Below are 18,814 nucleotides of genomic sequence, written 5' to 3'. Positions count from 1 at the left end.
ATCCAAATTTTAAAGCAATGTGTTGGTTAGGTTGCTGTAAAACTGTGACAGACCTGCGTTCAGATTGTTATCAAATTAACAATCAGACAACTTGTAGCTAACATTCAACTTGAACTTGAAAATAGGACTTTATTGCAATTATCTGCACGTCTACTGTAGCTAGCAACAAATATAAATATGAGTGGTCCTGCCTTTGTAAATGAGTATGTTAACGTTAAATTAAGTTACCAGTGAACAAACAAGAGATACCACAAGCATTGGTGGAAAAGGTTGCTAGCTAGCGATCTGGATATTGTATTATTTTTGATTCACTGAGATCACCTACGTAATGGACTTGGCTAATGTGGCAAGCTAAACCAAATGGGTATTGCATATAACATCTAAGAAAGAATTGACTTTCCTTTGGGTTTTGCAATATTGGTATTGCTCAAAGCTAAAGTTAATTAGATAGCTAACTTAGCATGGCTAGCTAGTTAATATCGCAGAAAGTTAGCAATCTGGATAGACCTGACGTAAAATGATTTGTGTTAAGGAAAGATATATGCAGCCCAATATCTGGATACCGAGTTCGCTAGCGCCATCTTTCACGGTCACGTGTAACGATATAGCAAGCTTGTGCGGAAAAAATAACGTAACATTCAGCTAGCTGGCTATCATGCTAAAGGGCTGGATTCGAATGAACAGCCATTCAGGAACTTTGGAATACAGCGCTAGATGATGAGCAAGCTAAAATGACAGCTCTGTTCTGAGATATTGAAACCGAGAAAGATTAGCAAACCGTTCTGTTGCCATGGGGTTTTCCTGACATTTTATGTCACCAAGACTGAGCTGTGAAGATTGACAGTTTTGACGCACGCGAGCTGGATCTGTTCGGGTCGAGAGAAGAATGTAGCGTTTGCTTGTAGAACATATCGAACGTATTTTGAAGTTTTTGTGTGTGCATTAATATCAAATTCAAGTATAATATGGCTCTAATAGAAGGAATTGAAGACACGGCCAAGGGCTGTAAAACGATGGAATCTGGAGCAAATATCGGCCTTTGTAACGATAGTCGACCATGTTCTAGAACCGAACAAGTACGGGTCGCTGAAGCGGCGATCTTGGAGAGGTTGGGACCCTACGAGCCAGCGATAACCTACCTACAGTCGGTGCTTGTGTGGGAAAGACCACTTCATAGTGTATTACAGTACACGTTTATCAACGTCGTGTTCTGGTAAGTTAACTTAACAATTTAGGCACCATATTGTTAGCTTCATAAAACACAACTTGCTTTTATGGTAACGTTAAACGGTTATTTGTTAGCCACAGCTGCCCACAGGGACTAATAGCCTGGGGACCCCTGAATCATGCATGCAGCTACGAGGAGCTAACAACATTAGTGCGCAGAATCGGTGTCTGTTTTGATTAGCTAACTATATAATAGACTCCCTGTTCTCGTTTGACGGTCTGTAATTTACAACACTTGCACCCGGGTGCAGCAACATAATTAACATGGGCAAGTGGGTGAATTATAATCACTATCTGTTCTTATCACTGTTCATCCAAAGAACACCTCTTATTGTATCATTGATTATTGTAGCAGATAGGGTTAATCCTCAGGTATCGACGTTGACTTTTTGGTGTGATCTCTACAGCCCTGCAGGCATTAATGTTTCACGTGCTGTCTTGTAAGTTACTGTATTTGGAGTACTTGGACAAAATGGAACCAGTCTTGCATGACTTGTTCTATTTACCAACTTTCCTTGTTGCGTCAGTCCAATTGTCTGGAAAAGTTATGAGTCAGACATTCTGAATCGATTTTGTTTTCATATGCGTAAGAATCGTAAAAGATGTGTAAATTGGACTTCCAGACCTAGGGTGAGGAGTAAAAAAGAATCATTCAAAGGGATATGTATACTAGCCGGTTGTGGGAGTGCATTAGTTACTGATGTGCTGTACAGTAATCTGGCCTGAGGAGCCTGCTCAGTCCTAGTGTATTGAAAAGGACAGTAATGTGATCCTATTCTTTGCATGCATCACTTCGGCCATAGAGCCTGAGGGTTCTGGAGGAGGATGGCTTGTCTACCAAGCCTAAGCTTGCACATTCATTTGATTAAACAAGGCTGGCATCCATTTCTGCAAATAAAATGCCCAGTTTCTGTAAGTCATTCTACGATTTGGCCTAATATGTGTTTTGGATGTAAGCTAATTTAAAACAGAATTTTTGAGGTGTGTAGTAGGTCAAATTTGCTTAGCAGTGATGTGGTTTTCTGTGCTGCCAAAAAACATGGCCTCAACATCCAACTGCTGTCCTTTCACAGATTAAAATCATGCCATTATTGCTTTGCTACAGTCAGTCCTTGGATTCACTATCCCCAAATAATATGTTTGTCCATATTCCTTTTGATTTTGTTTTAGTTGCTGCTGTATGTTTTTCATATTTTGTGCAGTAATAATTCAGAATTTTGATAAATAAGTGAACCAGTGTTCTTTGTAGTTAAAACAAGTAATTACAAACATCTTTCATTTAAAATACATTTTTTGAAATGGGATTTCCAATGCATGTATGGATGTTGTTTTGCACTTGCTGGGTACAGAATTGGAATCTAAGCAAAGAAAACCAAAAAGTAATTATGAATGCATATACACTGTCCAGACATGCATTGTAGGTTGCACGTTTCGCTCCATAAACCCATCCTATAAAGACACCTTTGCAGCATTTTTTGTATAGGAAACTGAAACACTTTCTTTGTATGGTTGTTTTCTGAACTGTTCCCTAAAGGATGTCTAGTCTTGAATATACAAATTAACAGGAAACATCTGTGATTGAGAATGGAAATGTTCCTCTCACACAGATGCACAGATGAGTACAATTGGCCTATAAAATCGCAGCCATGAGCGTGTACATCATCTGTCTTGTACATTGGGAATTAGGCACCTCCTCACTTCTGCCACTAGAGCTGTTTGGGTAAAGATATTCTCTGCACGTGGTATGAAGCATGCAAAAATATTGTGTGTCCTAAAGATATGCCCAGCGTTCTGTGAACGATGACTCTGCAACACTGCTGAAGAAAGATATTGGCATACTTTGACTTCCACCAATAAAGGCCACTGCCTGTGAGCACATACGGAAATTGTCCTTCCTTCTTAAGCTAAATGCTTTTTCCACTCCTTAATTGTTAATTGTTACTCTTCATCTCATAACATTTCCAGTTTAACAAATACATCATATCCACTATTAGCTTAATCAAATGTCCTCATCAGCCCAGTCTCATTAAATAGGTTTTTAAGGATGTGCAATATGTATTGACATCTGCATAGCATACGCATGTTGGCTGACACCGATACAAATTTCAAATCAGAATTATTTCTTTTGTTGTTGCTTTCAGTCACATTGAAAAATAATCCCACAGTCAACATTGCACTTAATATACAGCATTAGCGGTTCATCAGATGTGTGCCCTTTCTGACACATGTATGTAGTGTCACCTTATCAGCCAACACATCTTCCATAATCTTAACATCAGTCCTCTGATTTTGAGCCTTTATTGGCCAACACTGAAATGACCTTGATCTTACTGTGTGTCCCTGTTGCTTTGGTCACTTCCTGCACAGTGCCTTTCAGAAACACGGACACAAAGATTGGGGTCTTGCACCGAGGATGGCAAAGAGACCGTCTCTGTTTTTTTGGGGGTTTTTTTGTGACGGCTGTGTGACTCTGTTCCCACAGGTTCTTTGCCCTGTGCTCTCTGCGCCTGCTGTTCCTGCTGTCTGCTGGCCTGGCCGTAGCGGTGTGCCTGGACATCTGGGGGAACAGGGTCTGGCACAAGATTGGATGTGAGGCAGCTCTCTGTTTTGTGCCACCCCTTATCACTAGAACACTTAAAATTGGTGTTAATCGTTGCTCTATTAAATCCTCAGAATGCTGTATAATTTGACAAAATAGTTATTTGGGTCTTTTTGTTCTCGTTTTACAGTGATGCAGTCAGGTGGAAAGGAAAGGTAAGTTGACATTTGTATCAATGATTTTACAAAGTGAGGGTTTATGGTGTTTAAGAACTCTGTTGTTGTGGGGGCCATTGGTCCCGATGACTCGACAGTTTACTGTCATTTAAATCAATGCATCAAGACGCATAGGTGATCTGCCTGGAAATGGCCTGACTCTGACTCAGCTATGAGACAACCAGGATAGTCATTCAGTTGGTCCATGCCAGCTCCAGGAGCTTGCAGCTCAGCACCTCTCCTTTTATGTGGATTGGTAGATAATGATGAGATATAGGACTCCTGAAAACTTGAGCTTCATACTCCTTCATACATACCTTTTCTTTTGCCAGTAGCGCCATTTGAATTTCGCTGGGTGTCCCATAATGGGATTTTTACAGATCCATAACTTGGTAAGTTTTGTATATAAGGGGAATTTTGTATGTAGAATTCATATCCAGCCTCAGAAAACATGCATCTGCTTTTGTTTAGGGGATATTTGACCCTAAAATTTCACTTTATTTTCCACTGGGGACCTTTTTGAGGGGTCATATCTCCCTCGTACATATTTATAGTATACATATTTCTGGTGTCATTTTATTTGTAAATGAGTCATCCGAGGGCATGTTCTCACTGTGTTAAGATAAACATGATCCTCACAACATTAGCTGAGATATGACGCATGGAAAATTCAATTTGGCCTTTTTTGGCACATTTAGACCAATGTCAGAAATTTCACCCGACCCGACCCAGTAGGTATGTAAATATGTATAAAGTTATGACACTGGTTTTTGGGCGGGTCCAAATATGCCATAAATGGCCAAATTCAATGTTCCATGGGTCATATCTCTGCTAATGTTATTAGTAACATATTTACTCTATTTACATTGCTCTCAAATGACACAAAAGGTTGGAGATTGCCTGCCAAAATTGGTCCCTGGGGGAAAAAAGGGCCAAATATCTCCAAAACAAAAGAAGATGCAGGTGATATATGAATTCTACATACAGAATTATCCGCACATACAAATTTACAAAGATTTAGGGCATTTCTTTACAAAGTTATGGACTTCCAAATATTTCAGTTCTTGCTACAATGCGACACCCAGCAAGCTTTAAATGGCACTCCCGGGAAAAAGAAATATGAAGTTTTCAGGAATTTTACATCTCATAGTTCTCGACCAACACTTCTGTGGTGCAGCCTCCTGGAGTTGCCATGATCAAATTGTTCAAATTGATGGGGGAATTTTGCTCTGTGTCCATTAAAGACCAGCTGAAACGGAAGTGATATGATGTATATACGATGGAAACGGATATTTCGGGGCGAGGTTTTGAAGCGCAGGGAGTCGAGTTAACTGACCTAAAATGAGGATGTGATCATCACGCAACTTTACAGACTCGTGAAATAGTAGCATCTGGGGCAGCATGCCAATGTAGTAGGTTCATATAGTTTCACCAATAGGTGGCGCTCACACTCCTCAATTCATGTACCAATCAAATTTAAACTTTGCATGCAATAGTATGTCTTTCTGTCAGCCCCCAATTGGATGTAAAATGATAAAGTCATGTCTGACAAAATATGGCCACAATCACCAATCAAAACTCAGCAGTAATTAAAGACTTGGTGAGAATTTGCGCAATGGTAATATATCCTTTTGAGTGCCTCTGAGAAGGAAGGGCTTGGTTTTTAATCCAGCAAGAGCCCCTTCTGTGTGGAGTTTGCATGTTTTCCAGGTGTCTCTGTGGGTTCCCTTTATTGCATGGTCCAATCATCTAGAAACTTTGTCCACGTGTACTACTGCTCCAGCAAAGTCTCTGCGTTTGCTGACTGCTTCTATGCTGCTTGGACCTTGTCAATCGCTGCTTGCAGCTATATTTGGTTGCTGTAGTTTGGTTGTAGTGTTGGACACCATTAGAATGGGTCGTCACAGGATGCCGATGCCATTGAATGGTGCTTGTTCCTGCTGTGAAACAGCTGGGGCCTGGTCCACCCGGGGGTCCTTAGTGTGCCGGAGCTGAGCCACCACATGGCGGAGATGTGGGTGACCCTGTCATCGTTCATGAGGAGCCTTGAAGAACTTAGACAGTACAATCCAGCCAAGGTGAGGCTTCCCCGGAGATCCATAATTTTCTTCAGCATTTCATTTATGTTATTCTGCCTTTAATGTTCTTCTGTAAGTTTTGTCCCTTTTGTATGTTGCCGCTGAGATTTGTGTTACTTTTCAGCAAATGGTTTGGTTTTGTACAATGTGCAGTGTCTGCAAAGTGTTTCTTCTTACACGGTAGTTTGGTCCAAAAAAATAAAAGTGGTCATATTGACATTTGTCTGCTGATCAGTCGCTGTTGTCATACTGCTGATCTACACAACTTTCACCACCATTGGTCTTTCTTAAATTCTAAAGTGTCCCGTTTGGGCGGCCTGTAGCATAGTGGTTAAGGTACATGACTGGGACCTGCATGGTCGGTGATTTGATCCCCAGTGTAGCCACAATAAGATCCGCACAGCCGTTGGGTCCCTGAGCAAGGCCCTTAACCCTGCATTGCTCCCGGGGAGGATTGTCTCCTGCTTAGTCTAATCAACTGTACGTCGCTCTGGATAAGAGAGTCTGCCAAATGCCATTAATGTAATGGAATGTAATTTTTTCTTTCTGCTTAGTTTTGTCTCCTGGTCTGTGGTTTCTTCTCCTTTGTGGCAATGCTGGGACACTACATTCCAGGCTTGGTGTTCTCCTACACTGCACGTAAGTACAACAGACCTCCTGAACAGGAAATGGAGCCTCCTCCTTCTGTTAGGAAATTGTAGGTTGCTAAAGCGGTCACAGTCCTGCCTGAATGGATTGCAGCCAAAATAGCAGTGGGCTGAGGAGAGCAGGTCAAGTCTTGAGCCAGGAAGTGGAAATAATTTCAGTGAAAATGATTTGGTGGTTCGCGCCTCAGAGCCTCTTTTCTGTAATTGGGACACAGCAGGGGCAAAGTCTTGCTTTTGTATTTGTGTTTTGCCTTCCATCTATCATCTGTGACCTTTATTGTTTTGCCTTGAACAAAGTCGGCAGTAGACAGGAAGTGTGCTGTTGGAGTTAATCGATCCCCATCACACTGGCTGTGCTAATATGGGCCTGTTGAGTAGTTGGAGCCCAGGCTTTGCTCGGCACTGGCAGCTGCAAAATGGGGCACATTTGTTATTTCACGTTGTGCTTCTATGTGGCACTGGTGCCATGATGTAACCGTGCAACAGGTGTGTCTCTAACCGTCCCTTTTCTTTCCTCCACTCTCCTCTCCTGTTCCCCACCTGTGCCCAGTACTGGCTGTGCTGCTGTGCCCTCTGGCAGCGTGCCACAGAGTGCTGCAGGGCATTCTAGTGTACGTGGAGCCAGCCCTGCAGCGGCTGGACTTCAGTGCCAGTGGATACATGATGTCCAAGCCCAAAGAGAACCAATGTAAGTACATCCCCTAGCCAAGGCTCTATGCATTGTCGATGTGTGAGTCAGTTTGGATTTCCACAACTGGATTTTCTCTTTCAGGATAAAGACTAAAAAGTGTACGCATTACATATTTGCAGGTTCATATTCATGTCAAAATACGTTTTTGTTAGGACATGCATACTAAAACTCAAACAGTTAGTTAGTGGGAATCCTTTAGTCTGTTATTCGTAGCATTTTCAGAAAAAATATCCCTGTCTTACCATTGTCCAGTGGGCAAGTCCTTGGCATGAGTTCATCCAGTACTTACCTGAAAACTTGTCCCACTGTCGCTTCCTCTCAGCCAGTAGGTTAAAAGGTGCTTACCTCTGACTGTGTGTTTGTGATGCTAGTCCTCCGCAGACCCATCCGACACGCTCCCGCAGGTGACGGCAGTGACAGTGAGGAAGAACTGTCTGCCTTCTGCCCACAGGTATTCAAACTGCTGACAACGACAGGAAGAGAGCTGTGCTCTTAACTGTGTAATGCGTCACTTGCAGTTTACTAGAATATCCATTAATCTAGTTGAAGTTACTTTATATACAGTATATGTAATGTTCCATAATGTTTGCCACAAAAGCATTGACAAATTATATCATTGGGATCGCATTCAGACCATTTTTACATAATGACGTGGAGTCTTTTCCTGTGATGCTTGACAAGGTTAAGGAATACATTGTGTTCCTATTCTTCTATGAAGATCCATACAAGATCCTTCACATTCTTGTGTTTGCGTATATAAACTGCCCTCTATAGTTCAGCCCACAGGTCTTCAATTGGATTGAGGTCTGGCGCCTGAGATGGCCATAGAACATAGAATTTGTTGCCACAGAAGCATTTCGGTATGGATTTTTAGGTATGCTTTGGGTCATTGTCTGGTTGGAAAGTCCACCTACAGCCTCAGTCTTGTGGTAGTCTTTTTATGCATCTCTGGTTTGACTCCAAACATACCGATGCTGTATCTGACCAAAATGTTCAATTTGGTCTCATCTGACCACAGCACCTTTGTTCAGTCATACCTGAAATGAGACCAAGTGAGAGCAAAATTGAATGTTTGATGGCAAGGCCAAAGTGGAGACCAAAAGGAGTTTTATTTATGTTATTTATTTATGCCCAAGATCTAAGCTGTCACTGGTGTTGGCGCGCTTGTCTTCATTGATAATGTAACTGTTGATAACAGCAGCTGAATTAATTAAGTGTACAGAAGCATCTTATTTGCTCAAGTTCATGCAAATGCCTCCAAGCTCCGTGCTTCATCCTACACCAAAGCACAAACATACTGCTACACCAAAAAAAGTTTTTAAAGCCGAAAACTGGAAAATTCTTTATGGGGATTTGTTGGATAAATGGCTTTAAGTCATCAAGGGTATCAAATGAGCCTCAAACCACTGTGCTGCTGCCAGATATGCTGTAGATACAAAAGTTATTTATTCTCCTGAATATTCTTTCCATTCAGTTCAACAGGGAAATTTGTCCAGAGAAATAATTATCTTTATATCTACTGCATATCTGGCAGCAGCATGGTGATAGCTGTGGTAGCTCTGAGCTATTGGGTCAGGTACCTTGATGACATCAAGAAATACAGGACATATTGGCCAATAAATGCTTTGTCTCATCTACATCTCAAAATTCTGCTCAGACTTGAAGACTTGAAATAAAAGGTTTAATAAGAGGTTTTTTCAATACAAATTTTATTCTCGAAATTGAAATGCGTGTTATTATCGTAACTGATATCAGTTTGAATCAATATTTGGTGGATGTGTAGTGGATACAACCCTGTGTGATAATTGATAGTAATTCTTTTTTTTATTTATTTATTTATTTTTTATCCAGCCACATTACAAGTCACTTTAAGGCAACTAGCCCCCAAAACAAGCAGAAGCTGTAGATGACTGTAGACTGTAGACAAAGTACTAAACATGACTACAATCATTTACATGGTGAAAAATATCCTTAAATATAAGCAATATTAAAATGTGATTACAAACTGAAATAGTGGAGTACAGAGCCAAATCAAGAAAAATATGTCTGTCACAAACATTATGGAGCTTGCTGTATATGAAACACTGTGCGATATAGATGTAGATTGAGGTTTGAAGCCATATGGTTTGAAGAACAGTGGAAAAACTGCACATCCATAACTACAACTACAGCAGATTCAATTCTGAAAACGATAAACAACTTTTTTTGTGTTTGATGGACAATTGGACACCTCTCTTGTGCCCCAGCTGGATGATGCTGTGGTGGCTAAGGAGTTGGCCATCACAGACTCGGAGCACTCTGATGCTGAGGTCTCATACACTGAGAATGGTACCTTCAACCTGTCGAGAGGTCAGACCCCACTCACCGAAGGCTCAGAAGGTGAGTGGTTTGCATTGCATAACAAAGCCAAGATTTTCCTACTTGCTTAAAAGGCCATATACCCCCGTGTGCCTCTGACGTAGTATGCTGCCTTCCGTAAAATTCCCGAATGGTCCCTGCCGTTCTTCCACAGACTTGGACCGGCACAGCGATGCCGAGGAGTCCTTCTCCTCCGACCTCCCCGACTTCCCCTCCATCAACCCGGAGGCCACTCTGATGGATGACGATGACGACGCCAGTATCGGGCTCCCGAGCTTGGGTCCCTCACGCTCCCACGGCCCCGGGAACGCCTCGCTGGACGTGGAGGCCCAGCTGGACATGGACCAAGAGAGCATCGACGACGAGCTGTCCCTGGGCGGCCTCCCCCCTGCCACCGACCTCACCGCTGAGCTCAGCGGGATCATCGCCAGCAACATGATTCAGGCCGCCCTGGCAGGAGCCCTGCAAGCCAACCGCCCCCCGGCCGGGTCTCGGAGAGCTGGTTCCGCTTACCGTAAGCAGTCCAGCTCCGAGCTTGACACCGACCCGGAGGGCGAGGACTTTGAGATGCTGGATCAGTCTGAGCTCAACCAGATGGATCCCGTGGGACCATCCGGACAGGGAGGAAGGCCAGGAGGGCCCCAGCAGCACAGGAACCAAGGGCCCGGCTTCCTGTCCAACCTGCTGGGAAAGCCGAAGTAAAGCTCCCGTCTGTTCTATCGCGGTGTCCGAATATGGGACAAGATGTGATGGACGGATGCACGGGGTGGAGGTTGGGTGTCTGAAGAAACCAGTGCAGTCACTGCAGGGTAAAGTGAGCACTGTAGGGGAGTAGGTTTGTTATTTTCATTTGCCTTGTCATCCCTTCTCCTTGGGTCTATTCACAGGGGATCATTTTTTGCCATGCTCATCAATCTATGCAGCCCTGAATCACCAGTACTAGAGATGTTTCTGGCTTTTTGTCAATCCAAGCTCTTAATTATGTAATAGGATCAGTTCTCATGACAAATATGAGCAGTTGACCATGGACCCAAGGTGTCCCTCATTAACCATTCGGACTCCTGGTCCAGTTATATACCGTTAAAACACTCAATGTAGGGAAAAGGAGACCGCCATGTTAAAAAAAACAAAAAAAACAGGGTTACTTGTTGAGCAATAGGAAACCATTCTAAAGATGTGACATGGTATAAACAGACCATGCTGACATCATTTTTTATGCCATAGCCATAATGAAAAAGTCATTCTCAATGACTGGAGCCTGAATGCAACTGAAAATGGGCATACAGTATCCTGTTTTGTTTCTCTGAAAAGTATCAACTTAATGTAGGACCAAAGGAGTACATTCCTGAGTTTTTAAAATGCAAGCCTAATAAGGAAAAGTATAGAAAGTAAAAAGTTTAACTATGAGCAATATGAGAGATCGACAGATTAAAACAGTTGCCATCACAAATATTTCTTCACAGGAAAGCTTGTTTGGTTCTGTAAAACACCACCATACACAGTGCGTTCCAAAATGATTGGCACCCTTGTTTAAGATGACCAAAAGGCTGTATAAAATAAAGTACAAATGTCATGAGTTATACTCTTTACTCAAAATGGGAACATTATTATTATTATTATTTTATATGAATGAAGTTGCTCAGATAACTATAAATAAAAACAAATCCAAAAAAGATGGGTGTCAAAATTATTGCTACCCATGCCTTTTGTACTTTTCACCCTCTATTCACAGGGATGAAACTATTGCTGTCATCTTCTCTAATGTTTTATGAGATTTTTTATGAGGTGTTATTCACCATTCTTGCAGATCCTTGAATTATGTGAATTAACAAAGATCGCCCCCAATATGTTAACCAATGTCATAAAGCACTACAAAAAACCTGAATTGGTAGTTTTATTTATCCTTGTGAATGAAGAGTGCATGAAGTACTAAATACAGAGGTGCTAATAATTATCACTTTTTTTCTTTTCTTTAAGCAATTATATTTGTAGACAATAAAAGTGTTCCCATTTCTGAGCAGAAAATATAGTTAATTGCCTGTTATTATTTTATAGACCTCCCTCATCTTTACCAGGGGTGCCAGTAATATTGGAAGGCATTTTCATTGTATACCCAGCTGAATTATTTTGGGCCGATGGTTGGATAAACGTTCACACGGTACATAAAGTTCACAAACCAACAGAAATTCTAAAATCTAAATCTTAATTTCAGAGGCAAATATCAAATCAAATGTTGACACAGTTTTGAATGAGCTTATATGTGTGGGATTCTGCAGCGTTTCTCTGTCCCATGGTATGTGTGGTTTTCCTAGCACTCTTGACAAACTACCTGCCTCAGTGTCAGATCTGCTTCTGAGCGTCTCTTGTGACACACTGCAGCCATCTTGTCTTCACCCTATGCCCTGCCTCCATGTCTCTGTGTGCAGGGACTGTGAAAATGCATTTCTGTCAATAGGAGTTTCTCGCAACAATGTTTTCTGCAATCTGTGAAAAAAAACCGTGAAACCTAACTTTATTTGACTACACTACAGCATATATAAATAAAATATATTTAATGCAGGGTAATTGATGGCATTCTAAAAATCGATTACAAATTGTAGCCAAACAGGAGGACTCCTTCACTTTTTTCATCCTTTAACAATGCAATGTGAACGACACACTGAAGGACCAGTTTATTTGCTGATGGCAACCTGTTCACTGAATCCACTGTGGGCAAGGTTTTTTTTTATCATGTTCTATCATTTATGTTCTATATACTGTGTTGCATTCGCACATTGCATTTATATGCTTCAGCTTAACAGCAGTGTCATTGTATTACTTGTGATAGAATTTTCCAACCTGTGTTCAATATCCTGACCATGTTATCAGAGAAACTTGCAACAAATTTCATTGTTTGTATTGTAATGGTTTTTATTTTATTTTTTACTTTAAACCCATCAGCTGCATGGCACCAATTATCCTTGTCACTTTTTATTGTTTTATACAGTTCTAGCATCAATGTGCAGAATCTGTGAAACTTCCATTATGATCACACTTATTCCTTTGTAGCTTTCTTTTGCATTAAACTAGCAGTGAGGGCTTGAATTCTAGATTTCATTTAATCGTGGGCTGAAGTCTCTTAAGGACATGGATAGCCTACTGACCTCAGGTCCCACTGACCCAAGACCCAGTGGCCAAGCACTGAAAAGGAGATGAAGAAACTTTAAATGGAGGATGTCTACCAGTACATCATTACCTCTAGAGTGGGTAAACGGAACATCAGCCAGACAGGCAATAACTGACATACTTGACTATGTATGGTGTGACCGGTCTGGAAGTTTTAACTTTTCAAATCTGGCTCAACACATGCCCACTGAGTTGATGGATATCTTTGTGAAAGTCCTCCTGAAGTGACTAAAATGATGTTCAGGAACTGTGACTGTGAATAATCCTACCTTCATCAGTCTTGCCAGTGTGTCTGAAGAGGTGAGTGTGAGGCTGCAGTGATGTCGCTACATCTGACGGCTTAATGCTGTATTTTTTCAGCAGCAATTCCTTCTTGTGCCTGTTTTCCACTTTACAGCATAGAATAGCTACAATAACATTTGACATTTTTGTGCCCGTTGTTCTTTCGTTTTTTGACCACTTGCTGAACAGATGTTTATCTGACCCTCTCACCTTTCCCAGTGGGACCAACTCAATTCTTGTTGGGTTCATTTAGCTGGTGTAATGGCTCAAGCTTTGTGTGCTTAGTTTGCCATATCAAAACGGCTTATCTTTCACATGGTTGTAATGGTGTCTCAAATTAATAAAGCTTCTGAATGGGTTTGGTGCATTTGTGCAGAGATTTTGAATATGTGAAGTGTGAATATTGTCTTTTTGGCATTCTGGGTGGGATACAGGAGTCACAGAAGAAATGTGTGTAAATGCATAAAATATAGGTTATAAGTATAAGAATTGTGATTATTAAGCAGTGTATTGAATTTGGGCCAAGCTAATTCAGTAAATGTGTACAACTAAAGGATAAAATGTTAGACACATATGCCCTATGTCCTTTCAAGGCGTAAGTTACCATTTGGAAATATAGAATATAAAAAAATGGGGTGGGCATCTATTTTTGCTGTTACATTGTTTTCCATATGATGGCAAGATTAATATCTCCTTTTGATTTTTGTCTTCTGTCATCTAAATACAATGCAGTTTTGAAGTGGACAAACAAGCATCAATAATTATTTCGCTTACAGAGAAGTGTAATATCAGTTTTTAAAAATGTAAAATTATTTATATAGGGAAAATGAAAACCCAAGAACTATTCTAGAAAAAAATATTTTTGTAATAAAAGTATAGATATGTATTCTTAGGAGATGTCATGTTCCAGAAAGAGACCATGATATCAAAGTTATGTGACTCGTTTGTGATGTGGAACATTGTTTCTGCAGTCATGTGCCCTGTGTAAGTGTCAACAGTAGTGTTGCATTTTCTCTGAAACTCGTGATCATTTGTAATGTGTAAAAAATAAATAAAGGCAAAGTCTACATATGTGATACTGCTTTTTTCACCCAATATGCTACAGTTTTGAAAGATTATTTCTGAATAGAACCAAAAATATATTATGACAATATTTTTCATGCCCAGAAGGTAGTGAAATTGGACAGAATTTAAGTGTGCTGGCTCATGTGAGATCCTTCCATGTCACCAGCTTGTGTTGGCCTTCAACAGCTGACTAGACGTGACTGTGCATTTTGAGTCTTGTTGATCTGTGTCATGGCTATAAGGAATACGACTTTAGTTGGCTCTTGTGATGCGTGATCATTTCTACATACAGAAATGTTCTTGGCAATACCGTTACTCTTGCAGCTTGCAAGCATTCCTGCATAATACAATATTGATAGTTTCCGATATGATGTGCTCTAGTTAGCTGTGAGCACCGCCCTAATGTTCTAGCTAACGTTAGCTAGCCAACATAATAGCTAGATATAACCAGTGAAAACTAGCTAACTAGCGCTATTGGAAACCGTATTACTGTAAAACTAGTTAGCTAGCTAACCAGTTTTACTAACTACACTCACTGAGCACTCAATTCGTTTTTTTATTTTTTTTATTACTTTATTTCACCGACTTATTCATGCGATTATCTAATCAGCCAGTTGTGTGGCAGCAGTGCAATGCATACAGTCATGTTGATACGGGTCAGGAGCTTCAGTTAATGTTCACATCAATCATCAGAATGAGGAAAAAATGTGATCTAAGTGACTTTGACCGTGGAATGATTGTTGATGGCAGACAGGGTGGTTTAATTATCTCAGAATCTCCTGAGACTTTCACACACACTAGTTTCTAGAGCAGGGGTGGGCAATTCCGGTCCTGGCGGGCCGGTGTGTATGCAGGTTTTTGTTTCCACCAATTACCCTGGCAAAATGAACTAACTGGCTGCATGCACCAACACTGGTTCACTCAGAGATTAGATCACAGTAAAACCGGGGGACACGAGAAGTCTTCGGCTGTCATTCATCAAGAAATGTACTGTAGCTAAAATGTCAGATGGCATAAAAGGCTAATTATGTCATTAAGGCCAGAAGTTGGTATGAAATCCAGAAATGGATACGGCCCTCTTTGCCCACCTCTGCTCTAGAGTTTGCAAAGAATGGTGCAAAAAAATATATATATAATAATTATGATGAGGAGAATAATAATAATCCAATGATCTGCAATTCTGCAGACAGAAACACGACATGAGAGATGGCCAGACTGGTCAAAGCTGAGAGGGAGGTGACAGGAACGCAAATAACCACACATTACAGCAGTGGTATGCTGAAAAGCATCTCTGAACAAACAACACATTATAACTCTTTAAGTGGATAGGCTACAGCAAAATAAATCTAATAAATACCTAATAAATTGCTAAATTGTGTCAAAATAAAATCAATCAATCAACCAATCAATCAATCAGGGTCCATGCAGTAATGCAAGGTACATTTTTATAAGCTACGTTCAGTTTCCAGGTTTGTAAATAATTTGCGTGTCAACAACTACACCTCGGTATATCGCGTTGTGCTGGTCATTGGAAAAGTAGATCGCAAGCCAAAAAAAAGTGTGGGCACCCCTGCTCTAAATGCCACGGTTTGGCTATTTTAAACATTGACGAAAAATAATCATAATATTGTATACTCCAAATGGCCATTCTGTTTAATGCCTGGCGATTTTTTTTAAATTCCATAAAAATGGAATTATGGAACACTGCCTTTACCGTTGTCGGTTGAATTCCGATCAATTCCAATTAATTTGTTTAATGTCTGGAATTACCTAATGCGTCATACTTAATTGCGTCACAAAGTAGTTTTTTTTTTTGTCTCGCTTTTGCAGATGCTCTTTCTCTTGCGTCACAAAAGTATGGCATTGAACCGCAGTTAAATATTAATGTCACACGAATACCAGGTCAGTCTTCGCGAAGATTAACGGGAAAGAGCATTTTTTTCGATTTACATTACAGCAATATAGCAAGAGGTAAAAGCAACTACAGTATGCATATCATTACAAAAAAATACTACTGAATACCATCTAATTGGGCGATGCAGCCGTCTTTGGTATGAATGATTGCTGTGGTGTTTATACGTGTCTTGATTACAAGCACATTGTTAAATAGCGTAATACTTTCAATTTCCCGAGTGTAGCAGCATGTCTTCAGCCAACGTTGTCCTCGGAGTGCAGACTGGAGCGTCTTACCAACATTTCCCTTCTGACAGCAACTTCAACGGTGAGTGAGAATTTCAACATTTAATTCTAGGCATTGATATTAATAAGCCCGTTATTGCAACGAAATCCGGAAACAAAAAGTGAGACCGATCCTTGAATTGAGCTGATATATGGGGGAAATACCAACCACCTGATTAACTATTATGGGGGAGTAACGTGTTTCTTATCCGGTCATTGGTTCTATTTATATTAAAAAGTCAATGACATGTGAAAATGTTACAGTGCAAATGATTCAGCCTGGCCCCTGTGAAATGTTCTATTCATGTGTGAATTATAGTGAGCGTGGTCTTAATTTGGGCAGCACGGATAGTGCAGTGGGTAGCACTGCCGCCTCACAGCAAGGAGGTCCTGGGTTCAAATCCCTGTTGGCTGGGGCCTCTCTGTACGGAGCTTACATGTTCTCCCCGTGTCTGCATGGGTTTCCTCCGGGTACTCCGGTTTCCTCCCACAGTCCAAAGACATGCAGGTTAGGCTGATTGGAGAGTCTAAATTGCCCATAGGTATGAGTGTATGAGTGTATGAATGTATGAGTGTGTGAGTGAATGGTGTGCCCTGCGATGGACTGGCGACCTGTCCAGGGTGTATTCCTGCCTTTCGCCCAATGTGTGCTGGGATAGGCTCCAGCCCCCCTGCGACCCTGTACAGGATAAGCGGGTTAAGATAATGGATGGATGGATGGATGTGTGGTCTTAATTTGAATAATGTGCAAATCTTTAAATTCACATGTAAATCACATGTGTGGAGGGAAGTTCATTACCAGTGCGTTCTCCCAGCATCCCAGAGGAGCCCGCGCATGATGCTGGCCATGGCCGTCAGCGCTGACGGGCGCGACCAGGCTGTGTTGGTGCTGCGGGAGAGGGACATCATCCCCGTGTACAACCTGCAGGAGAAGAACCAGAGCCTGCGCGCCCTGAGAGGGGAGGACGCCTCCGTGTTCTCGCGTGACTGGAAATACCTCCTCGGCCAATCAGGAGCGCCGGACTGGACACTGTTCTGCTCCCACCCCATGAATCAGGTAAGTGTCAATCACAGGGCACAGGGAGAAGCCTCACGCTATAGTTGTAGTTTTATCATGTGTGTTAAAGAGGACTCCCCCAGCAGGGCGACCAACTCAGAACGTGTTGCTCTGGAAACAGTATAATTCATGAACATTGCGAGATTCTTGTCCAGTGTCGCAGTTTGGATTGGAGTTGGGCTCGTGAAATAAAATGGAAAGGGGTTTTTAGCTGAGGCCTGCGATCGTACACGTAGACACGCAGATCTTTGTGTTGTCCTTCGGAGAGAGGGCTCTCACAGAGTGCTCTCACAGAGGGCTCTCTCCGAAGGACAACACAAAGATCTGCGTGTCTGGGAACGGCCAGAATGGCTTAAACCAAAATGGCTTATTTTATTGATACGTTGTGGTGAAGAACATGCACCCTCAGAAAAAAAATGGAATCACAGGGTTCCTTTTGGAACCATTTTTTTTCCTGAGAGTGTAGATCAATGCCATAAAGCAGCATCATACATTTTATACAAACGGCAAAGGTATCGTCAGTTCCACAGAAATTCATATTTTTGGTGATTAATATATGCCTTTGTGTATTTCTCAGATCCCCTCAGACACCTACAGGCACGATCCCACTCAGGTTGTGGCCATGTATGATAATCTGTCAGAGGCCACCTCATCCACCTGCACCGACCAAGGCCAGCTCTACAGCACCGACCTGACCAATATAGAAGTGAGTACAGACTGAAGTATAAGAATAACGTATTGCAAGTTTGGTTAATGCAGAATATGTGGTCTGCTTATGAAGAAGTTTAATGTTATAATGATCTAGCTTTAAGGTGAGTGAAAGACCTCCTTTCTTTGCTTTCATTTAGAGATTCTGTCTGTTGGGACAGATCTCGCTCCAAAACGTGGTAACTTGTTATTTATTTTATCCAGAGCAACTTATAGTTGATTAGACTATAAGGGCCTTGCTCAAGGGTCCAACAGTGCACAGATCTTATCGTGGCTACACCGGGGCTTGAATCACCAACCTTCCGGGTCCCAGTCATGTACTTTAGCCACTAGGCTACAGGCCGCCGCCCTGCGACACATTTCTATAGGCAACAGGACTTGCCTGAATATATGGTTAAATAGGTTGAATAAATAGTTTTAACCACAATTTCATTTACAGTGATGTAAAATTCCATTGTGGTTTTAAAATAAATGATCACATTAATTGTACCTGATGTGGACTAAAACTACAGACTGTGAAAGTCACAAACCTTCACATGGAGCATTTTGATGTCTAATCTTAAAGCCTTCCAGTATTTTAAATGCTCTTAATAGATGAATTGCA

General features: G+C 41.4%; 1 protein-coding gene across 1 annotated transcript; it reads left to right on the top strand.

The window, feature by feature from the left end:
* The first annotated feature begins 27 nt into the window (after positions 1-27).
* Positions 28-14,273, top strand: retreg3 (reticulophagy regulator family member 3). Its single transcript, XM_061224785.1, has 9 exons — positions 28-1,213; positions 3,710-3,816; positions 3,957-3,981; positions 5,933-6,059; positions 6,614-6,698; positions 7,257-7,394; positions 7,769-7,848; positions 9,644-9,776; positions 9,910-14,273. Exons 1-9 carry the CDS (start codon positions 966-968, stop codon positions 10,455-10,457), a joined length of 1,491 nt encoding a protein of 496 aa, XP_061080769.1. The 5' UTR covers positions 28-965; the 3' UTR covers positions 10,458-14,273.
* Positions 14,274-18,814: the final 4,541 nt, after the last annotated feature.

Source organism: Conger conger, chromosome 2, assembly GCF_963514075.1.
Source record: "Conger conger chromosome 2, fConCon1.1, whole genome shotgun sequence".
NCBI lineage: Eukaryota > Metazoa > Chordata > Actinopteri > Anguilliformes > Congridae > Conger > Conger conger.
This window is presented reverse-complemented; position numbering and strand designations above follow the sequence as displayed.